We start from the raw sequence: 24970 nt of genomic DNA on the forward strand, positions 1-24970 counted from the left end.
TTGCTGGGGCTGAGAGACAGACTTACAACAGTTCTGCAGTTTAAGCTGCATTCCTAAACGCACTTGATTAGGAGTAAGTTAACTGAATGAACTCAAACATAGACATACACGGAATTGTGCTGCTGGTTCCCTGTTAATATTGCAGGGAGGGGGCGGTCGGGCTGAGGCTGGTTTGCCTTCTCTGACCCCCCTCCCAGGTCAGATCCAGTAATCAATTGCAAGCGGAAGCTTTGGACTTCATTGACTTGCATGCAGACACGATGCACTTTTCAATGATTTACAATTCTAAACAATTTATACTGTACGGAACAGCACTTTGCGAGGGATGTCTATCACAACCTAACCGTTCAATCCGACACTCGCTTACCTAGTCTGTTCTGAATGGACGTTTGTTTGTTTATTTATTTAAAACACCACCACCACAACAACGCCTCACCTTCCAGGTAAAAAAAGTTTTTCACAGTGACTACCAATATTCAGTAAAATGGTGGTCCCTCTCTTCCCTCATGCCTGCAATATAAAAAGCATAAGACAAAATAAAAAAGGACTGGGAAGAGGAAAAAAGCAAATTCTGACCATGTGTACACGACACAGCAGTAAGTTCTACTGAATTCAGTGGGGCTTATTCCTAGATAAGTGTGATAGAATTGTAGCCTCAGGAACCTATTACATATTTAGGCATTGTATATACTGCACAAGCCACAGGGCAGTTTACAACAGGCAAATAGATAAAAACAATACAATCCAAAACGAGTCTGACGGGGAACTAGTGACCCTTCAAGATACCTTTAGCCTCTAACTCCCATCAGCCCTATCCAGCAAGACCAATGATGAGGGATGATGGGAGCTGTAGTCCAAGAATCTGGAGGCGCACGGATTCTCTCCATCCCTGACCTACCCGACCCGGAAATTCAGAATACGTATTACTCTATATTTCGTTTCCCAGTCTCTGAGGTTGGCTTGAGGTTGCGTAATGACGCAGCCCGTTGACGCGAGGGAACGACAGAGGTGGGGCCAGCGATTGGCGCTGTCAAGCCCAGCTCAGAATCGTGAGGGGGAAGAACGTCGAGGCGCAGGCAGGTAACGGCCTGAGGGGCGAGTGTCGATGGTGGGGGCTGAGCCGAAGTGGCGTGGTGCGGCTTTGGTTGGGAGGAAGGAGGAGAACGGCCACCTCCTCGCAAGTGGGCGCAGTCGCCGCCGCCGTTCCCGGCCTTTTGAGCCGCTTGTCTTGGGACCGAAGTGTCCTTGGCGTGACGCCGTTCGGAATGGGGTGACGAGGGGAGTGTGAGAGACACCAACAGTCCCCCCCTCTGTGCCCACGTGGGAGCGCGCGCCAAGCTGGGACTCCCCTGAGTTCTGGACGGCTGCGAGAGGAGAGATTCCGGCGCCTACCGGCTTTTTGCGTCTTTTCCTGTGTAGCCGGGGGTGCTGGTGAGGGGCGTGGAGAGATGGGATGGATGGATGGCTGTCTCTGGGCGTGCGGCCCGCTTACTCCCAGGCCATGAAGCCAAGTACTATTATGTCTGTATGAGTGTGAAGAACGATGGGGGGGTCAGTGGGTTTAGTAGTAGTTCAAGCTTTCTCTTTTTTAAAATGGAAACGGACTGCTTTCAAGTCGATCCCGACTTATGGCAACCCTATGAATAGGGTTTTCATGGTAAGCGGTATTCAGAGGTGGTTTACCATTGCCTTCCTCTGAGGCTTCTCTTTTTTAAGATACACTTAAAAAAAGATTTTCTTAAAAACAAAAAAAAGGCGATTTGAACTACTGGGGAAAGCATTCGGGTGTGAAAAACAATAGGTTTTCTTAGTAGTTAAAGGCTTCTTTTTTTTAACCTACCCTTTTAAAAAATATATTGAAAAGAAAAAAGGCAGTTTGAATTACTGGGGGAATGTTTTTAATTTTTTTACAATGCAATCCTGCTATGCTTGTCTACTCAGAAATAAGGCCCCACTGTGCTCAGTATTACCAATGCCCAGGTGAGTGTGTACAGTAGTGTAGCCTTTTGTATAGTCATTCTTCTGCTATCCACCCATATCCTGAAAGATGAGTTGTACTATGGTTAGGCAAGACTGATGAACTCTGTACAGTTTCTTTTGGGCAGATTTCTCTCTCCCCTCCCCCCCCCATATTCAGTTCATTAGTCTAACCTCTTAGTTTATCTTCTGCCCTGACTAACTTCTAAAAAGCAAAATAGAAATATTTTTTTAAAATGTTTGTTTTGAACATGCTTATCTTTCTTCAAGGAGCCCAGGATGGTATGTATAGTGATTCTTCCCACCCCACCACCACCGTTTATCATTGCAAAAACCTCATGATTATGACTGATTGATTTGAAATATTTATATAGTGCATTTAATCAGTGATTTCAAAGCCATTTACAAAAATTAATTTTTTAAAAAATGTAGCTAAACAATTAGCAGATAAGATGCAGTTGGAAAGTGGGTAGTACAAATTTGAAATGACTCTCCTCAGTTCCAGACTCTCATTCAAACCATTATGCTTCTGCAAATCCTGCATTTGACTTCTTCCTCTGAGCCTAAAAGGGCCCAATACCCAGAGATTGACTGCCTCCTCCCATTCCCCACCATCGGAGGAGATAAAATGGCAAGTATTAGGAAGGTTAAAGAAATGACTGAAAGGATAATGATGATTATTTTACTTGTGAGCCATCAGTGTGGAAGGTGCTTTGCAAAGGTAGTAGCAAGAAGGAGCCCTGAGAAGTTTACAGACTAAAATCTGACATAAGAGAGGCAGTGGCGAAAGATGGAGAGGAGAGTAAAGAGGCAACGAGTAATGCATTTGATTCAGTTATACTTACAGGTTTGGTTTCAGTAGGGCATGAGGACAGGGAGGAAGGGAGGTTTATTTATTATTTATTTATTTATTAAATTTCTATACCGCCCCATGGCCGAAGCTCTCTGGGCGGTGCACAACAGTCAAACATCAAATACAATAGGCTACATATAAACAATGTAAAACTTTCTTTAAACTTACATTAAACTTTAAAATTATCAAAATCAAGACAATTATCAACACATACAAAATGTTAAAAATGTTAAATGTCAAAAATGTTAAAATGCCTGGGAGAAGAGGAAAGTTTTAACCTGGCGCCGAAAAGATAGCAATGTTGGCGCCAGGCGTACCTCATCAGGGAGATTGTTCCATAGTTCAGGGGCCACCACTGAGAAGGCCCTTTTTCTTGTTGCCACCCTCCGAGCTTCCCTATGGGTAGGTACCCGGAGGAGGGTCTTCGATGTAGAGCGTAGTGCACGGGTAGGTTCATATCGGGGGAGTCGTTCCACCAGGTATTGTGGACCGCGCTGTGTAAGGCTTTATAGGTTAAAACCAGCACTTTGAACCTGGCCCGGAAACATATAGGCAGCCAGTGCAGGCGGGCCAGGTTATCATTCCAAACACTTCATGAAAGCTACCTCACAATGCTCTTCCCCCCCCCACTGCAATCAGCTGTGATGCTCTGCCTTGTTTTAATAGTTGCTATCGTACCACTGCTGTCTTTCTTAAAAATTTCAGGAACAACTAAATCTGAAAAATCAGCTATTCCCTGCGTTTTTGGTCATAATTTGTAATGGAGAGCGTTTGTATGTCAAATCTATGTAAGAAAGGAGCTGTTGGTCCTTGTATCATCCATCCTGATTGAATTAAGAGATGGTCACAGTTCATTCATTGAGGGTTGTAAATGTACAATGTGATCTTGAATTCAGGGCATTTTTAAAGATGTTGCTGTATGTCCAATTCATAAATGTTTCAGTTAATTATTTGAAATCAGAGGAAAGACTACAATCTCATTTTGCAACTTTGTTCTGGGACTACCAAACAATACGATCTGTCAACAGTTTTCAGGTAGTTCTTGGATAGTCAGAACTGGGGAGATCTCATACAAACTGTACTTTCAGCTTTGAGATGAAGTAACATCTCTCTGCTAGAGTATTTTTGGTATATGTGCTAAGGCCTGCCATTGGCCCATATCTTCTTCCAGTTATGTGACCAGCTATTGCATTGTAAACATATTCAGGCCTCTGGGGAATGCATCCTGCTTATCTTGTCAAGATATGAAATGTTACTCATCTAGGCTATTGCTTGTAGGAAGTACACATAGCTAGCTTATCATGAATAGATTTAAGGTGTGCATCATAACTAAGCAGACAGATTTGGAACAAGGAATACCAAAAATGTAATTTCAGCAAGTATAATTGATCAGCCTGCAAAGTACATATTTAGTATGAAAAGTCCTGGTGCATTACTCTAGATTACTGGCTGAGGAAATTATTATGTATAATATCGTACACAAGGAGCTGTAAATTCCTCCCCTCTCTCCCTCAAAAAATCATTTCAGTGCGAAGAGAGGAAGAGCCCTCAAAAGCAACTCTATGGGGAGGAAGGTATTTGGGCATAAAGGTATCTGAAACCTTTCACCCTGAGCTGACAGTTGAGGGTTGTGTCAGTTCCCTGCAGCCAGCTCCTATGCATTTTATAGAAATCCCTCCACTAAAATGACATTTTAGTAGGCAGGACATCTTTTCCCCCATGCAGAGCTTTGGAAAGATCCCTCACAAATATATTTGTTCACAGACACAGTTCATTATAAAATAGAGTGGGAAATCTTTGTGGTTCCATCATACTTTCTGGTTATCCATATATGTGACATGAGAACTGGCGCAGCAGGTTTTCTTTCTGTGAAAGTGCTGCCATACTTTTATATGCCAGTCATAATTGCTGTATGTGTACTGGTGTTTCTTGCAACAAATGCCAAAACAGTGTGTGTTAAAACACCTGTGTACATCCATTGAGAAGCCCCAGTCCAATTGAGGGGTCTCAGGAGCATGTAGCATGTTCACAGTTCATTATGTTTGCTGCAGGAATCTGTACTCCACTGCAGTTACCTTTATCATTTAAAGTCTTAAAGTCTGTAGGTACAGCAACCTTTTTGAATTAAATAATAAATTTTAATTCTCATATAATCTGTGAATTGAACACTGAAGTGATGACAACCCACTAAACTTATCCAGTTTGTTAGTTTTTTAAAGGCAGGCTGTCACTCCTTTGTTGGCTTTGGCCTATTACTGATACTCAGATTCTATGTTTAGAATAAATACACTTAGGAACTCATCATAGGGACATAGTTTGTTTAGTGATTGGAAATTATTTTGCTTAAACAATTAACTTTCACTGATGGCTTCCAGAATCTTAGGAATATTCTTTAATATACTTTAATATACATTAAAAAGGTCAACATGAATGTTAGATAGGGTACAAATCTTCAAAAAAATTAAAAAGTGAATTGAGAAACAGAAATCCAATTCTCAGGCATTTATGTTGCTGTGGGTGAAAAGTATATTTTTGGCTAAATGATTTTGTGAAGGTTCCCCCCCCCCCGCTTCTGTGAAGTTAGTGGGAGCTACTGCACCATGGATTGGGATGCTTCTCCAACTAGCTTCATAAAAGCTGGAAACAAAAAAAAAATCATAAGTCACCAATATAACATATCAGGAAATTAGAAATCACACTAGAGGCCTCTGTGAAGACAGTGAGACAAATACTTACCCAGTTGGTGTTGTGGTGCTAGACAGTCGACAGTCTTAGCTAAGCTGGTAAGGCTTAGCTGTAAGGGGATGGAACAGTGATGTTGTGCCTGAGCTCATTGAAGAAGTTGGCAATTCCTGGTTTAGATTAATTGCATCATTCTAAATGGTTTAGCCAGGAAAATCACAATTCAAGCAGTAATTACAGTTTGTGGAAAAGTGGATGGATTTAAATTATGATTTGATTTGCCAAGCCCCCCCCCCTTAAATAAAGGCTTCAGTTTTGTAAGTCATAATTTCCAGAACATGTGTGCTTGCTAAATGGTTGCAAGAACAATGAAAGATTGTCTTGCGACTAATAAAGCTGTATACTGCATAGGACCATACTATAAAATATTTTATCATGTAACTTGTATGTATTATGCACTGCCATATCCACTGGAAGCAAGGGGGCAGTGGGAACCTAATCTATTTATTTATGGTTCTCTGTGTATGTTAAGGGCACCAAGTAGATCATGTACCTACACCAGGATCCAAAGAATTTTAAAACTAGTTCTGCAATGTCCCCGCCAGTAGTTCAGTGTTTTACATAGAAAAACAAACTTCATTTTTAATAAATTGTGATAGTAAAATTGGGTACATAACTCAGTGTATTTGCTTAGATGGCCATTTGTTCGGTTTATGCAGGAAATGCAGGCTATTTAAATTCAATCTGAATTCAATACAGTCTCATCATATTTCAAGAGACAATGTAACTGCATTTTTAAAAGTTCTGTTTCAAATTTTAAAAATCAAATTTATTAAAAACCTTTACGCACTCAGAAATGTGGACCATTGAAGTGCTGTAAATAAGTACTCTATTGTAACTAGAAATAGCAGAAATGCTGAGATTTTGAAGCTGTATATTTACTGGCAATAGCCAACCATAAGTGCTGTTATCATCTTCAAATAGGAAGCCATGATTAGTGACCCTCCACCCAAATACAAACAACTCTAAAAGGGAATCAGAGCTGACATGTTGGGATACAGCTGCAGAAGTCTCATATATGGAAACGCATGAGCTGCTGGATGGCTGGATTGACTTTTTGCTACTTATTAGCATATGCTACTGAAAAGTTCTGACTCTTTGACTTTGCACTGCCCTTCCTTACTCTATAAAAAGAACTTGTTCTTTCCATGTGCTGCTGATACATCTTGATCCAGCATTGTGTGAAGTGTCTAAGTAGTATTCTATTAGTATGCTTAATGAGATGGTGAAGCTTGTATTAGGTGGCTTCATTTAACCGATATCAAAAGGAAGCCACACATTTTCACAGCCCAAAGAGAACTTGTAAGAATGAAGAGTTCTGGTAGTGCTTCATTTTTCTGCCCATGTGATGGTCCCTTCTGAAGAAGGAAAACATTCAGCCCTGGGTTTCTTCATCCTCCTCTCAACACAGATCTTCAAACCCTTTTTCTAAGATTCCACTTTCACAGGCTGATATCCTAATTGTACAGATTGTCTAAACAGTGTTTTGTCCCCAAACACATGTTCTGTTTTGTATAACTTCTCCCACAATTCCCTTTCATAGACCCTACATTCTTTCATATAAAGTTTAGGCAAGTTCCCTGTTGTGGAAAAGGAGCAAAGCTGCAGAAGTGATTGACAAGGTCTTAGGGTCTGGCGTGTTTGTGCCTTTTCTTTTTGACCCCATCATGAATTGTTGAAGCATATGTAACCAAGGTAATCTTGTACTATGTTACTGTTTAAAATGATATTTTTCTTCTTCTACCCATTACGTTCCATTAGCTCAGTTCTCATAGTTCTGTGAAGCAGCTTAAAAAGTACAGCATGAAAGGGATTAGATAGGTTTACTCTTGCTAGACATAATTAGCCTGTGAGTATAATCACTTCAGGTGAATTTTACAGTGAGAAAAGACTTTCAAGGAAAAGGAGAATGCTGTTCTAATAACACTTGTCAGTGTTTGATAACTAGGAATGGAATAATGGATAATATCTCAAGGATTTATATAACTGACTTTTTTCCTTGTGAATCTTCCAATAGTAGTGTATTGTACAAAATTTTGCATTTGCCACTTTAAAATCAGTATGAAACCATTTCCAGTGTCAGAATCCAGGCTATAATAGGAAATAAAGGTTTTACTTTAATTATTTGCTTGGTATTGTTGCTCTTCCAAGACTATATATGAGAATTTATAACTTCATAGTTGCAGATTTTTCAATCTTATAGATTTAACAAAATGTGTCCTTTTTATGTACTATTCAAGCAGGGTTACTGAATTAAATTATTTAAATGGTTTTATATTTTGTAACCTAAAGTTGTTGCATGAAGACCGTTGTAGATGCTATTAGTCGTAATCTACTTTGAAGCTGGCAGAGAGCTGTTCTGACGGAGGAGATCTTCAGAACTAAATCTGTGTGCAACTCAGGTTGCTTTGCTGCTTTCCACCTTTCAGAAAACTAAGCTGTTCAAAATGCAGGTCTTGTCAGGAGAAGAGCAGAGGTTTTCAAGTAGTAATTAGTTAAGTGTATTCTTGGCTACTCCACTCCTCCTCAGTCCTCGGCATTCTTTGAGTCAAAAAAGTGGTTTGGTAAAGCTTTCTGCTGCACTTGGTTTCGTGTAATAGTAATTGGATAAAGTGTAACATTCTGATGACCTTGCTGATGCAAGCAGAGAACCGTGGAATGTGTTCTCAGGAATAGCATCGTGTTCATATGATGACTGGATTTGTAGTTTCTTTACAGGAAAAACTTGGACAGATAATGGGGAAAAAGTTGGATGGGGAGAGTACAGCAGCTGTGAAAACGAAATGCCGCTGCTTACCTTGATAAGCACATGCCAGGTTCAGTGCCTGGCATCTTCAGTTGCAAGATAACAGAGCTGAGAAAGAGTTCTGCCCCAAATTTAGGAGAGCTAATGTCAATGACACTAGGCCATACTGGACTAGCTAGACCAATATATCTGAGTATAAGACAGCTCCTTTTTTTCTGGAAGGCACAAAGCAGGCCTGTGTTGGAAGCATAGTGCTGGATTCTTGATCTAATCCTGCAGGGCTTCTTTCTTGTTCTGCCTGAGTAATTGCCATATCTTCTAGGGCTTATTTTAGAAGTGGGCTTTCTTTCTTATGGTCATACACCATCATAATTCTTGACTACATGGCTCACAGTCTTTGTCACTGGGCAGTGTTGGTCAATTTAATCAAAGATGTCTTCTGCTCTATCTGGCAATTAACCTGGCAATTAAACTGGCTGAAGAGTTCCTGTATCACTCATAACAATACAACAAAAACCTGAGCTCATTAAAATAAGCAGTGTGCTTAACTGTACATTTGACTGTAGCTATCATTCCTGTTCTCCGTGGCAGGTTTTAGCTTGTTCTACCATTACTGGTGTATAAAGTGAACTCTTATGGAACTCTAGTATAAATATGGGAACAGATAATTTGCTGAATCAGATAAATTTGATTATTTTTGCATGCTGTGCATTTTTTGTTTAATAACTGAATCATTTGTTTCTGCTTTCTCAACAGGAGCCTGTGTGCTGCCGAACAAAAATGTTTCACTTAAGGACTTGTGCTACTAAATTGAGGCCTCTGACAGCCTCACAGACTGTTAAGACAATTTCTCAAAACAAGCCAGCAGCACCAAGGACGTTTCAACAAATCAGGTGCTATAGTGCACCTGTTGCTGCTGAGCCATTTTTGAGTGGGACTAGTTCAAACTATGTGGAGGAAATGTACTATGCTTGGTTGGAAAATCCCAAAAGTGTACATAAGGTAAGGAGCAGCTTCCTTAGAATAAGGCCATTTCTTCTACATGTTGGTGCTCATGACTTCAGGTAAGTGCAGTTTGTCAGAGTGGACTCCAACTTGAAGAAGAACCTGGAATCCTCCTGAATCCATTGCAGTTTCAGTTGTGCAGTAACCAACAGCCTTTGGCTGACAAAGGATAGCACTGATGAGAGAATCAACATTGGAACAAATTTGGCAAGTCTATGGCCATCTTCCCCTCTGAGGAATCTTCTTCTTGGCTCCAGCACTGATATAAAGAAGGATAAGCTGCTCTCCTTGGATGTCCACTGAGGAATTGCCGCTGTTGGTGTTCCTTTCTGAAGTAATTGAGATAGATCTCCTTTTGAATAGGAACAAGGCATTAAGAACAGTTCTGTTTGTAGGTAAATACAAACCACATTCAAGGATCAGTGGTTTTAAGCCATGGATTTAAAATTGTGTGATTGTATTTTAAGCTTGGTCATATGGCTTGTTTGCAATGCATAGAGATTTATATTGCTAGTGGTTTCTCAAATATTAGGAACAACCTTGATGATCGCTTCGTTGCTTTCTACTGAGATAAAGCTACATGTGACTCCTAATATATTCTACTGTGGGTTCAAGAGTGAGTCCATTAGCTGAATGTCATTGTGCTGTCAAGCCCTTTTAAGTCATGAGATTGCATATTTTTAGAGTCTTGGACTAGCTATATAGAAGAGATTGCCAATACTTGGGTCATAGTACACACATAATAGAAATTAATGCATGCCAAGAATGTAATGGAAGTTTTGGAGTAATTTCTAGAATCTGGTTCAGAATTTGCTGTCACTTGCCCTTTTCCAACCATGTACTGTAGGGCAATTGGCAGCAAGTATAGATGTTTAAAAAATGTGTATCTAGAGAAAACTCCCAATTTGCCTGTTGTCTCTGTGTACTTAAGTATTCATGTATCTGAGAGAGCTTCTGATTTAAGTTCAATGAATTTATATTGCACTGAGCCATAAGGGAACGTTCCCTCTTCATAAGGCTTGTGCAATTAGCAGTGAACACCAGTGAAATGGAGCAGGATGTACATATCTAAATACTTTCAGAATGTATGACAAAATAGAATCCTGGTTTGCTTCTTGACTAAAAGGAATTATTGTATTCAAGTATCAACTGACATGAAAAGATAATTATCCCAGGGAATTGCAGTATTATCATTTTATCTTCCTTTGGAATAGTAATTGATGTTCCGGCAATCCTTCAGCAAACTTAAGGTAAACCAAATGGATGCCAAAGAGAAAATGTAGGCTAATCTGTGCCCAAATTCAAACGTTGTACTTCCTGAGAGTAAATTCTCCAAGTTGGAGGAATGAACCTTAATAAATGCCAGTTGTAGTTATTGAAGATATTACAGTGCCTCAAATAATTCAGCTTAGGGCATGGTTGACTGAATATATATATATTTATATCCCACCCTTCAGTTAAAAACATCTCTAGGGCAGGTTCAAGAACAAAAGAGGAAAGATAGGAACATCCATTCAGGAGACTGAAACAATTAATTGTCATTGCAGTCGGGGAGCAAACAGTTATATGGAACACAAAAACACTTGGAGATCTGCCCCACATCTCATTTTGGACTCTTAGTCCTTTGTGAGGCTTTGGCTACTCTCTCTCTCTCTTGCTATAAATAGATAGCTGCTTGATTTTACTTGCAGTAAACAAGATTCTGTGCTTTATGTCATTCACACAAACTTGAGAATAGGCCAATGAGTTGCAGGGTTTTGGTGGCCCAATGTCTTGTGGCCTGCTCTCCTAAGCACTTCATCAAGTATTATTATGCCTGCTAATATTGTTGGAGTCAAACATTCACTATTATTTGTAGCCCTCATTTGTTCTCCATTAAATACTTGGAGAAATGGATCAGCATTGGTTTACATTAAGGTTAAGTGTTATAGCAGTGAAACTGTCTTTTCAAGCCACTGTGTGTTGGCATTGAGCATGTCTTTATCAGCACCTGTGCTGTTGAAAATGTTATGTTAAATAGTATTACCAGTATGGAAATATTCAGTGTGTTATGTAAATATATAGCACCTCCACACAGGTGGGGATCCTGTTTCATGTCTTCTTTTTCTATCATTGTGCAAACAATTTATTAGCTTTTCACCAATAGCTGTGTGTGATGCAAATCATATAGCATGAAGCTGAAACAATACAAAGAAATGCTAAATTATTTGACTTATATAGTTGCAATGTGACAGTTTGACCTTGCTCTCTGCTACTTGCAGTTGGCTATTCTGTGGTGAGTTGCATGGCTATGTGACTGGCAGTTTTTATAAATCAGTGTCAAAAACTTTTCAGACCTGTTTTCACATTAGTTGATGGTATTTTATTATAATAAGCTAAGTAATGGCTTGTAAATAGAGACTTGCTTGGTTGCCTTTGTTAAGAATTTTCTCCAGACAATCATGGGGAAGCTTTTCAAAATTACACAGCTGTTTTATTTACTTGTTTTTTTCTATTGAGGTAGAAATAAGCCACAGATGGCTACTACTTGGATATATAAGCAAGTGGGCTACCTTAACTCTATTGGATTTATCTAGTGAGATGGGTTACTAATTTACTACTATTTATGGCAACCTTGTTTCTTTATTCCATGAACACTGCAAGGAAGCTCGGCTGCAAATCTGAGATGTATAGATGATCCTGTGTTTCTGGAGCTCTGTAAGCCCTATCTCCACTAGAATTAGTTTCTTCCTTGTATCTGAAAGCAATGGGCTTCAGAAGACTAAAAAAGACTATCTGTTAAACATATCCATAGGAAAGAACCTTTCTGACACAGGCACCTTATAGCATAATCAGATTGTATTGTTGTGTGTTCTGAACTTTGAGCTGCTGTCATTTCACAGCTCAGGATAATCGCAGCACCACATAGGACCTCTAACTTTTCTCTGAGAAAGCAGCCCATGACTCTTGAGATAAGGTGCAATGAAATCTGGTTTCCTGTTTGAAGGTCAAAGAACGCTGGCATACAAACTGGATCTGCTGGCTTAATGTAGTAGTAGCTATGACAGGACACTAACTAAGGCAACGATGCAGCATTGTCTGACAAAATGAAGTGGCATAAGGCCAGGGCTGAGGTAGTTCAAGGACAAGTACTAGAACACCTTAAATGGTATATGGGAGTTTAGTGGTCAAATAGTACAGAGAGTTTGAAAGTAACTCAGAACAAAGGTCTGATAATTTCACAGCTGAGCTCTTCTTCAACTAATCCATACTGTACAGTTGCCCTAATCATGGAACCCTGGTAAACCAAACAAACTTAGACTATAGCAACTCATTAAAATTGCTGCAGGAAACCCTGACATAATACTGGTAAACAAACATTTTAAAAGTGTGAAAGTAATACATATATGTACATAGGTGTTAAACACCCATGTGGAAAAGTGCTTTGCTGCATTACTTCTGGCGCAATTGCTGCAGGAAAACCTAGCAGCAGTGTGTAATGTATTGCACTGTCCTCATTGTATATATAATTACAATCTTGGTGAGTAAGAGAAATGCACACTGTTTTCAAAAGTTGTATGTAAGTTTCCAGCTTTATTATACAAATTTTTGTGGTAATAACGCAAACATACTGTAGTTTCACCAAGAATAATGCTTAGACCAGTGAGTGATTTTTAACTGTGGCACAGCCAATATTTCTGCGAAGTGAAGTTTTTCGGAGAGTTGCAACTCAGCTAGGCGGTCTGCCTTCCAGTTTGTGTAGATTCTTGTGGGGGGGGGGATATCTTGAGATTCTCAGATGTATTGACTTCTCATTTATCATGTGCATTTCCAGCAAGTGCCTATATTTCACAAATGCTGCAATAATTTAAACATCAATAAGCTCCTATGGAATTTAACCAGGGGTAATTGGGGCATCCTTTCATTTAGTTGGAAGGGTGCTGACCGTGTCAGAAAAAGCTCAATACTGGTAGGTTTTTCGATCTGAGATGGTATGGGTAAAAGAGACAAACAGTAATGTTGGTTTTCTGGAAAAAAAAACTTAATTGGAAAATGTTCCTATGCAAATTGCCCTAATTTGCACAGGGTAATCTGCACTGAAAAATGATCAGTTTGCATCAGAGCAGCCTTGACCAACCTGATGCCCTCTAAATGGTGTTGCATTACAACTCTCATCATTCCTGACCATTGGCTGTGCCGGCTGGAGCAGCTGGGAGTTAGGAGTCAAAAACATCTGAAGAGCACCAGATAAGCAAAGGCAGACCTAAAGAGTGATCTGTTTTAGCCTATTTTTCTTGAATTTAGTAAGCAAAGCTAAAAACTTTGAAACTTCCAAAGTTGCCTAATATATTTGAAATTGACAACCACTAATTGTTTTTAATGAACTTATGAATAGATTTTTTCTGCAGAAAAATAAAGCTCTGGAAAATTTTCCACCCTGCATCACTGAATGCATAAGAGGGGGTTAGGGCTAAAAACATGTCTATTGATTGCACCTCTTACCACACAGTCCCTTGTCTTCATCCCTTAATCTTTTCTTTTTCTTATGCCTTTGGACTAAGTGCCCTACCCACTGCCACATCCACATTTCTCTTTTAGAATACAAGACCAATGGGGGGAGGAGGTAGTCCAAAGCAGGAATCCAAAGGAAAAGAAAACGTACATATCAAAAAAGGGGGAATCCCAATTGGAAAGGACAAAAAGGCGAGTTATTGAAAGTTCTTCCCTTCCAGTGGAGAATTCCCTTTCTTTGATTTACACATTCCTTCCCACCACCGCTTACTGATGCTGTGGTTTTCTAGAGGCCACCCAGTGAACCTTCACCACACATTTGGAAAACATCCCACTTAAACAAAAAGTGCTCACAATCTCTCATACCCGCAGTAACTGCAGATATATAATGGGTTGTTTTTTTTACTTACTGGATTTTTCAGGGTAATTGGAAATCCAGATAAGTCTTTCTGAAGAAAAGAAAAAAAGCATGGGTTTGTATTTTGATGACTGACATGTGGACGCTGCAAAAACCTTGCATGTGCAAGCAGCAGTGATTTCACAATGAACTCCCATCTGGAAGCACCCTTAATCCTTTCTCCCAGTATCTTTGTTAGACAGCTACCCTGTTGTCTGTCTCACTCATTCACATGCTCCCTTGACTCTTTCTACATCACATCCCTTTTCCTAGTCTCCTTTCCTGCCATGGTGTGATTTTCCCCATTCTCAAATAACTTTTCCTTTATCATTCAAACTACTGACAAATATCTAGGATGCTGCGAAAAGATGTCTCTCCTTGACTGACCACAGTGACAGAAGAAGTCTTGTTGAATTGGCTCATTAAAAGTGAGTCCTGGGGTGTGCATATGATGTTGGATATTGTCAATCCATTTAATGTTGTTGTGGTATCTGAGCTGATACTGGTATGGTATGTAATTATTGAAAGTCTGAGCTTTTTCCCCCCTATGACTGTTCAGAAGTAATCAAATTGGTATGTGATTTAGTCACAATAATTGTCAAAACCCATCTGTTGAAGAAGAATTTCCAAGCAGAAAAGTAAGAACACAGTGCATTATCCCATTCACTGGGTGAAGATACTCTCACTAAACAGGTGTTGCTAGAGAGCAGTCCTCGCGGCTTTGCATTTACTAATGCTACCTCTTTATAGCATGTTTGATTATTACAGTGGCATGTAAAAGCCAGTTCTGCCAAAAAGATGGCTAAGTAGTCCAGAAGAGACTTACCTGTTCTTGGCTACACTTGTCCTTTCATTCCTAAAAGCTATCTATCTGTGGAATGGCATGTGAGAGTAACAGGATTCCAATTATTACTAATTCACTGTATTGGTCAGTCAATTAGTATCACATTTATTGGTTGGGACAAAGCTATTGCAAGTGTAACACTAAAGCTAAAATCAAACATTGTTTTAAATGCCTAGTAAGACCATGAATCCAGTCTGATTTTGGGGCTTTTAGAATAGTCATCACTTAACCAGATGTGTGATCTGAAAAATGTCAGCTTGCTTGTGTTTAAATGAAATAGACCATAGGTAATCTGTTGTTAACTTTCATTTGTTCCCATGTAGGTATTTGATCAAGAGCCTTTAGCAAAAAAAAAAGCGATTTCAAAACTTCCCATCAGTCAGATATTTGACCAATATAAACCCACTTCATGTGTTTCTTTTATCACATGGTTAACATTGCATAGAGGTAGCAGGGACAAGGGTGCTTACCTCCACTCCCTTAGTCACTCTCCAATTCATGGAGAGCGACTATTTGCAATGGGGAAACTGCTGTGCTTGTGTAGGCTCCCAGTACATTTTAGAACCCTCCAGTTTGTGTAGATCAGTGGAAACAGAGATGGAGGGGTGGGGTGAGCACGCTCATCCCCCCACGTCCTCCTCAGCTTGATGTTAAAAGGTGCCTGAAGAGTACTATACAGTAGTTAAGAACTGCACTAGTTAAGAACTGCACATTAGTTTTGTTAAAAGCTTTTAATCTCCATCTATACCCTAGATGTTTTTCTTCCTTCAAACATTCTAACAAGTGAGTCAAACATTTCCATCCAGTCTTAGACAACCAACCAGCAGCATAGATTGCTGCCGGGTGACTGACAAAATGTCTTGGTCTTTCTCATTTTTCCGTGATCAGCTAAAAACGCCCTTCACTATGCTAGTATGTGTGTGACCTTGCATACTTCCTTTGTCTTGAGAAATATTATCTGTGCAGGTTCTTCTTGCTGGAGTTCAAGTCAGCTTAAACCAGCAATACAGTCAGATATACTGCAACCTATATCCTATGTGACACTGTAGTGACTGAGCATTTTCACTGTGACATGCTGTTCTTCTCAGCATTCTGCTTGCTTCAAAAATGCTTTGCTCAGCACTGCCATAACCAGTAGTCTATAGTACTAGAAATGGCTGTACAAGAACATAAGCACTGCTGTGACTTTCATGTTAATGTGTCCCATCAGTTTAATAAAGCTTGCCTTTTAACTTAGTTAAGGAAAATTATTTGGACGTGACGAAGAGGCTTAATAGAGATAGTATGGAGAGGCATGTACTCTTTGCCTTCTGGGTCAAGAATGGTTCCAAACTAATGTTGCTTATCAGATGCTACCAGTTTTCATGATTGGCAGAGTCATGGAACTCTGACGTGTGTCAAAACAGAAACCAAATGTTTTAAAGGTTGTTAAGGGTCTTCCTTTTGAGCCTTGACAGCCAAAATAATCAATATGTGAGTTATTCTAAAAACATTGCCTATAGCCAGCATCTAAAGAGCTACTTCAGATTATAACCTGGTGGAATTCTTTTACTTTTTCCTTTGAACTGCAGACCCCTGTGTTGTATCAAAAACTGTGAGGAACTCCCTTCAGTTTCAGAAGAAGTTTGCTGTGTGGCTTGGCAAGTGATGGGAGCCGCATCTAATCCTCCATTGGGTGCAAAAAGCTAGACAAAGTAGTACTTTGTATCAAAACCTGTGTTCTTGAATGTATTGATCTCTTTCTAAAACTCTAATTGGCCTGGTTCACACTTAAGGCTAAGCCATAGTTTAATAAACTATGATTTATTAAATCATGGTTTATTTTATCCGTACCCTGCCCATCAGCTTAGTTAAAGTTTGTTTTACTGCCAACAGACCATGTTTGTTGAAGCCATGGTGTGTGGTTGGCTTATAAACCTTGGGTTGCTTTAACTGTGGCTTGGCACTGCTCATGAACCTAGCATCATTCTGTTAACCATGGTTTGTTTAGCTACCCAACCCCAGACACTTGCGAACTACAAAGTCATGAGGCAAGAGTGGCTGAAAAACAAACCAAGCTTTTGTGAAACAAGCCATATTTTGTTTATCCATCTCTGGGACAACTCATGGTTTGTTAAACCATGGCTTAAAGTAATGTATGGCCCAGGCCACGGTGTAGTCTTATGACTTACAGTTTGCATAACATAAATAGATGATGCTGGAAATAGCTTCACTAGCATGTGGCCAGGATCGATATGACTTTGGTATTAAAGAGACATGATTTCAGAAGGCATTCTTGCCAGGAAAAAAATTTCTTTCTTCCAGGGCTGGATATATGCTCCTATTAAGCTTTTTTTGTCTTCAAAAATGTGTTGGACAGATGATAATCTGAATTTATGCTGAACTTATTATTGTTCTCTGATACCGAATTTAGGAGTATGGAAACAAAATGGGGCCGCCAAAAATAAGGTGGTGGTTTCTACATTCCCAGGGAAACTCCCGAGGTATACAGAATACAGTATATTAATCTGTAAATTTAAAAGAAGGCTTCTTTTTTCAAACCTGTAAAACATATCATATGGACCTCAAAATAACTCAAAAGTATTAAAGATATCACTTTATTAATCAAATTGGCTTACTTTGCAAGATACTATTTTAGAATTCAGGCTGAGCTTTGTTATGTTTTGGAATAACAATTTTCAAGACAATTTACAAACTTGCATCATTTTCTTAATGCTAAGACTATATGGAAGTTTTGTTTTTGTCCTCTTTTATTCTTATCATACTCTTAAAACCAAAACTGCCCTACAAAGGATCTCTGATTCTCCCATGGAAAGTTAAGCGTGCTAGTTCATTTGCAGGTGGAGGAGGCACGAATAGAAGAGAGAACTGAGGGAACTGGCCTGTTGCCCCTAACAGCTTATAATAAGTAGCCTGGAAGTAGAGATTAGGATTGGATGGGTGTGCACAAAAAGAGATAAAGTACAATCTTTCTACAAATACTCATGTAGCTTAAGAAGATGACAGGGAAGCACCATCCAAGTGTATGAACAACAACTGAAGGAAAACAATTGGGCTGTAAGTGCAGCTACCATGAAATATGTTAGGTTGGATAATAACAGTTTTTCGCCATTGGTACTCTACTTTCTTTGACTCATGCAATTACAGACTTGGACACTAAGGAAGAGATCCATGTGATTGCCTCATTTACATGCAACTTTCAGCCATCTTGCATACAGCCATAGAAAACTAACTACCACCTTGCTGTGACAGCATCTGAAGGGCACCTGTGTGAAAACACAAAGAACTCCAGCAGGAAATGGAGTGGCTAGGGACTGTACTTGCTTACTGCTTCAGGGAAACTGAAGAAGAACATTGGCAAGCCAGCTTCACTTTCTATACACAGGATAAACTTCTGAAGCTAAATTATATGTTCTGTGAGGAAATTGCACATGCATAGAGAAAGCAAGTTCTTCAGATCTGAAGCTGCAGTGGTGGTATTTGCTGCAGATTTATGGATTCTGAGCTTTCACACAACACTAAAACCAAATGTGTCAGAATTTAGCAAGCACTTCCAAATTGGAGGGGTGAGTTAATGAGATGCACATCATGAGGTTAAGACTCTCCTTCCTGTATTACGCAGGGAAGTTTTAGGATAGAGGGAAAGGATACCCTTCTCACTCTCCAGAAACCCTTCTCCCCTATAGCAATGAAGCGCCTGGGTGTGTGTTCCTGTCACTACTGCCATAACCCTTGAACAGATCTAAATATCTCACCTAGCTGGCTGACTGGAACCCTGTTAAGAGTATATACTGCAATATACTTCCCTGCCCCCACTTAAATTATAAGTAGCAAGTACACAGTATACCTATAATGTCTTATTAATTCACAGATCTTACCTTCTTGTAATCATTTAACAGCCTGAAATGTAAGTCAGTTTCATTATCCCCATATAACAGATGAAGGCAAAGGCTGAGCAAAAGTGCCTTGTCCTAAATTCCTGGCAGAAATTAGATTTGAACCAGGGACTATTAGCCACTATAATATACCAGCTGAAAATATACTGTACTATAGAGATCTTGTGCCTTTAGTAATTGATGCATTTGGTAATGACATGCTGTGCTTAATGGCCATTGTTACCCTTTTTTTCTAGCTTTGGGGGGGGGTGTTTTCTGGAATTTTAATAATGGGGTAAGTGTGCAGATTACTAACTCCACTGAGACATGTGTGACAATTGGGTGGGGAAATGAATAGGTTCCTTTTTACTTTTATAGGTCACTGAAAAGGGAAGCGCTAAAGAATGTCCTAATGAGTGGTTGAGTGTTAACCTGTTCTCTGTGCCACAACTCAAAAGTACTGGTTGCCAGTGACTTCTGCTTATTCGTCTAATGGCATGGGTAGGACAGCCTCCATGTATTTAGGCCAACCTGAAATGCAAAAGAAATTTAGATTCCCTTTGTGGTTGCTCTTTTCTTGTGGCTGAATGTCACAAAGTTAACTATGAACTATAGTGGCTAATATTATAGTTACTTGCTACACTGAGGAGTTGTATGTGCCTTGGAGGGGTGAGTTTTCACTAGAAACCAGAAAAACCATATCTGAGGCACTGCCATTGTTCCCTAGCTAGCCACAATCAGGATGACTGTCTTATCCCTTATATACCCAGTCAATCACTGCACTCTGCAGGTGAGGGCCTCCTGCAGATACCATCTTATCAGGAGGTCCGTTCTGCACAACATAGGAAGCTGACCTTTAGTGTGGCGGCACCTACCCTGTGGAATTCCCTCCCTTTGAATATTAGGCAGGCGCCATCTCTGCTATCTTTTGGGCACCTTTTGAATTCTTTCCTCTTTCAACAAGCCTTTTAAGTTGAGACCTATCCCAGTCTTCGTCTGTGTTATAATTGCTTGTAATATGTTTTTTTTTTAATTTTAAACAATATGTTTTTAACCCTTTTTAAAAGATGTTTTTAAGGCTTTTTAAAAAGTTGTTTTGTTTAAATGTATTTTAAGGTCTGTTTTATGATATGTGTTTTTAGCGCTTTTGTTTGCCGCCCTGGGCTCCTGCTGAGAGGAGGGGAGGGATATAAATCAAATAATAAATAAATAAATGTCAAATGCCAAGTTACTGAATGGAGAAGACCATGTTGTCTTGGTTTCCTACCTGCTTTGTGCTGCTTTCTCTCTGTTACGGGTGCATGCGTATATACACAGGCTTTGTGTTCGGTTGCCCATCTTTTTCCAAGAAGACAGTAGCTGAGTTAAGGTGTTGCTTTTTGCATTTGCTTTTTGTTCATATGTTGGAAGTGGGAGGGGGGCTGAGATCACATGACATTGACAAATATTGCTACGGGACTTCATCACAAGAGCACCTGACGCAGGAAATATTTGATCAGGTCTCCAGATATTATCTTAACCTAGAAGTAGCAGTGATGGCTCTGCATTTCGTCAGAGCAACGATGCTATTTAATCCTTCCTCCTCATGTCATTTTCCTGATCTAACCCCTACTCCATATCCAGTTTGTAGTTAGCCCTGGGGGTGGGTGGGAGTATTAGAACAGTACCTTTATCCTTTTTTTCCCCCCTAGCAGGTCTAGATTGGCAGAGGATTTATATCAGGAAAACTCTGCAAGGGTTAAGGGTTAAACACTGCCCCCCTAAACGCCACTCCTGATCATATGACATAATTTTCAAGTGTAAGGGGTGGGGAGAGTACAGTAGTCTATTTAATGAAGTTTACATTTTGAATACCTTTCTAGCATTGTGCATAAGGTAACTTGTGGTGGTAGTTGAAAAATGTCCAGCTACATTTGACACTGTTGAAAAGCATATATTAAGCAGTTTGAAGAATCAGTTCCCTCTAAACGAATTATTTTTATTTTTTAGTCATGGGACATATTCTTTCGCAATGCCAATGCTGGAGCTGCTCCAGGTACTGCTTACCAAAGCCCCCCTCCGTTAAGTACCAGCCTATCAACACTGACACATGCACAATCTTTGGTTCAAGCACAGCCGAATGTAGATAAACTGGTGGAAGATCATCTTGCAGTTCAGTCTCTTATTAGGGCATATCAGGTAAGGTTACCTGTTTGTTTGTTTTTTACTTTACTATATCTGATGAGTGTGAACATATAGCACTAATTTTGTTAGGCCAGAGTCTAAAAGACAGAGATTCTTAGTTGTTTGCCTCAAATATAAGCCTTAAATCATACCAGTTTTTAATTTTTAAGGGAAAACAAACTAGAGAAGGATTTCTCCTTCTGCCTAGTGCAAGTGTAGATATGCCACATTATGATCCAAGCTGAGCTATATTATACAATGCAATCCATTAGTATGCCAATGAATAGGTAAGCTTTTTAAATGCCGAGATTTGTTTTTGAACAGCTCAGTAGAGGTTATGTGCTGAAATGAAGCCAAGTGTATAAGGATCCAGTCTGCCTTTTTATGGTAAGCTGTAGCTGGTCTTGTGACTTCAGAAATGTGAGGAGGAATATTGTGTACCCACACACCATCGAGATCCAATGGCTGCTTGAGAGTTGTTCCCCCTCACTTCAGGAAGAACTGCATCATGTCCATAGGTAGCCTGTGTGGTTACAGAAGTATGAGAGATAGCTTGGCCTCCTGCTATCATCATGTAACTGATAGCTTCTGTGAGACGCATGAAAAGACTGGTTTGCAACAGCCAGCTGCTGTATCTGTAGCTGCTAAAGGGTACTGGCTATTTTCTAACTGATTATGGAATGTTGGACATGGAGAAGAATCCTAAACCACCCAGAACATTTGGGATAAGGTAGGCTCTATATAGTCATGTCACCCTCTTGCTGTACTCTCATAGGTTTCTTAAAACATTTGAAAAGTCTGCTGAAATGCTGATTAAACACATTGATCAACAGTCTAGTATTTTATTTTACAAGTGAAGTAAAAAACATAAGGATCTCCCCACTCCCATCTACAGTATGGGGGATAATTACTGGGTTGGAATAGAAGGCCGGTCAGACGAATTTAAGGTAAGATGGCTGCTGGCAGACAAAGATAAATTCGTCACCTACAGGTAGCCCTGTTCGCATTAGCCTCAACAAAGATCAGAATGGCCTCCCTAAAACACACTAGTTCTACCAGTAAAGGGGAGACCACTTGAGTACACTTCTAATTTAAATAAATAAATAAATGAAGTAAATTTTAACATTCATATAATTATTTTAATTCGCTCTTGAACACTCAGGGTTTTATTTATGTATCATTGGATTGATTCCTAATGTTCCACAAATGTTTTATATTGCTACTTTGTTGCGCTGCAGCCAACTCAGAAGGGACAGGAAGGGGGGAGGCATGAGTTTCAGGTGCCTCCGCAGCCAGAAGAAGCAGAGTTGGGGATTGTTGTGTCTGAGCAGGATCGTGCGGGAGGGGGGCAGCCTGCTCTCCAGCCAGTTCCCACGAGTACCGCCCTTTCCGAGGAGCCGAGCGCACAGCCCCCAGTTGATGCAGAGGACTTGTGGGGGGAAGTTTCAGAGACAGTGCCAGCTCCTCCCTTGCCAAGCAGTTCCCAGGAGGATTCCAGTGTGGCACCGCCCCCTGACCTCGAGCCCATTGCTCAGGAGCAGGTGTCTTCAGATGAGCCGTTGGATGCACGTCTCCTGTCTCCTCGTTCCCGTCGCCGCGAGAAACGGACAGGGCGAAGACAGGAATTACGAAGAAGTCAGAGATTACGTTCGAAAACATTTCCTATATAAGCCTGCCGCTCCCAGTGGGGGGTCGTGGAGTCAACTTCCTTCACATGCTGCAGAGCATGTCTAGAGTATAGTTAGGGACTCTAGTGAGTTAGCATAGGGTTTCCTATGAAGCACAATGCCTTTGATGTATCCATTACTGTAATAAAACGAGATTTACTTGCACACACACTCCAGCCTCATTCTTTCGGCTCTGGACGGGACAGATTGACTCAACCACCATCCCTACACGAACCTGTTCCCATGGCGGATGACATGGACCAGAACAGAGCAAGAGGGGGAGTACCTATCACCATGGAAGCTTTGTATGCCGAGATCCAGAACCTCCGAGTGACTACGCAAGCCCTACAAGCCGAGAACCAAAACCTCAGAGCCGCAACGCAAGCCTTGCAAGTGGATAACCAGAATCTCCATGCCTTGGTCGCCCAAGTCCAGGCTGCACCCCCCGGGGCAGCAGCCCCTGTGAAGTCTCCAGTGGGGCTCCCCGTGCGATACGGGAGCCAGAGTGAACAGTTTGCTACGTTTCTAGCAATGTGAGTTGTACATTCAAGTGCGCAGAGCTGAGTTCCCAACTGATGACGCGAAGGTGGCGTTCATCAGTTTATTGGAAGGGGAAGCGGCAAAATGGGCTACCCCGTATTTGATTCGCAACGACCAGATATTGCGCCAGTTTGACGCCTTCAAGAATGTGATGGGGGACATGTTCCCAGACCCCCAGAGGAAGGAGACGGTTGCCCGCCAGTTAGGGACCCTGAGACAGGGAAGGGGGTCCGTAGGGCAATACACGAATGCTTTTCGTGTTTTGTCTCAGGAGACGGAGTACAATGACCCAGCCTTGATGTACTTCTACAGAAATGGACTGAGTCCAGAAGTGCTGGATGAACTGGTGCGCTCCACGCACCCCGACTCACTGAGGGGTTTGATTCAACTGAGTTTGCAGATAGACAGCCGCTTAGAAGGAAGAAAGTTGGAGCGAAGATTGGAGCCTTCACGGAGTCAGGTTGCTGCTCCGCTGCCCTGTGCGTGCCCCGTGCCCAATCCTGGCAACCCTACTGTCTCGGGAGAGGAGCCCATGCAGATGGGGGGGGGGCTAGACCGCGATTGACAGAGGAGGAGAGGGAAAGGGAAGGACTGTGTCTCTGTTGCGGAAAGTCTGGACACCTCGCCAGAAATTGTGCAGCCAAAACCGGAAGATCCCAGCCGCCAGAAAACTTCACATCCCAGCTCTTGTAGAGGCTAGAGAGTTGGGGGTGCTACAGACACTGAGCCTCCGTTATGACCCCTTCCCTCCCAAGGGGCCTTCTGTTGCCCATTAGCATCACCCTATCCTTAGGCGAGAGCTTCTCAGCCAAGGCTATGATCGACAGCGGAGCATCCTCTTGTTTCATAGACCGAGAGTGAGAACTGAGTCAGCCATTGGCAGTGGAAACTATAGATGGCCGACCTCTGAAGTCTGGGGGGGTGACTCGGGAGACTGAGTCCGTGGAAGTGAAGGTCCCTGGGCATCGGGAAGACCTGTCGTTCTATGTGGCGTCCTTGCTGCGTTTCCCGGTGGTGTTGGGTATGCCTTGGCTGGTTAGGCACAACCCCACAATCTTTTGGGATGAAGCTGTGGTGGTTTTTACCTCCAAGTACTGCCATCAACATTGCCAGCCTGAAGTGGAGCCACAGGTGTTGGCAGGGGCACCTCCCCCAAGGGAGATAACTTTGCCCACCAAGTATGGGAGTTTTCGGGACGTCTTCGATAAAAAGGAAGCGGAGCAACTCCCTCCTCACCGGCCCTATGATTGTGCCATTGATTTGGTGCCTGGGGCACGCATCCCCACCGGGCGGATCTACTCTCTATCTGAACCAGAGTTGGCAGCGTTAAGGGAGTTTCTGGACGCCAATTTGAAGAAAGACTTCATTTGCCCTTCACAGTCCCCAGCTGGTGCACCCCTGCTGTTTGTGAAGAAAAAAGGGAGGGGAGCTCTGTCCCTGTAATGATTATCGAGCCCTAAACCAGCTCACTATCCCCAATAGTTACCTGCTGCCGCTCATTAGGGAAATGTTGGAGAGGTTGCGTTCCGCCAAAATTTTCACGAAACTGGACTTGAGAGGAGCTTACAACTTGGTGAGGATTAAGGCAGGTCATGAATGGAAGACTGCGTTTAAGACCTGTTACGGTCAGTTTGAGTATTTGGTGATGCCATACGGGTTGTTGGGAGCAC

At 41.2% G+C, this 24970-nt stretch overlaps 1 protein-coding gene across 7 annotated transcripts in view; it reads left to right on the forward strand.

The window, feature by feature from the left end:
- Nucleotides 1-943: 943 nt before the first annotated feature.
- Nucleotides 944-24970, forward strand: part of OGDH (oxoglutarate dehydrogenase) — a 73118-nt gene continuing 49091 nt past the window's right edge. For 3 of the 7 annotated variants that reach the window (XM_061593336.1, XM_061593332.1, XM_061593335.1), the window contains exons 1-3: nt 944-1080; nt 9075-9320; nt 20920-21108. In XM_061593336.1, coding sequence (XP_061449320.1) covers nt 9099-9320; nt 20920-21108 — 411 coding nt within the window. In that variant the 5' untranslated portion in view covers nt 944-1080; nt 9075-9098. Of the gene's footprint in view, nt 1081-7138; nt 7268-9074; nt 9321-20919; nt 21109-24970 lie in introns of all 7 variants that reach the window. The other 4 variants (XM_061593337.1, XM_061593338.1, XM_061593334.1 and 1 more) reach the window with 3 other exon arrangements.

Source organism: Rhineura floridana, chromosome 12 (assembly GCF_030035675.1).
Source record: "Rhineura floridana isolate rRhiFlo1 chromosome 12, rRhiFlo1.hap2, whole genome shotgun sequence".
Classification (NCBI taxonomy): Eukaryota; Metazoa; Chordata; class Lepidosauria; order Squamata; family Rhineuridae; genus Rhineura; species Rhineura floridana.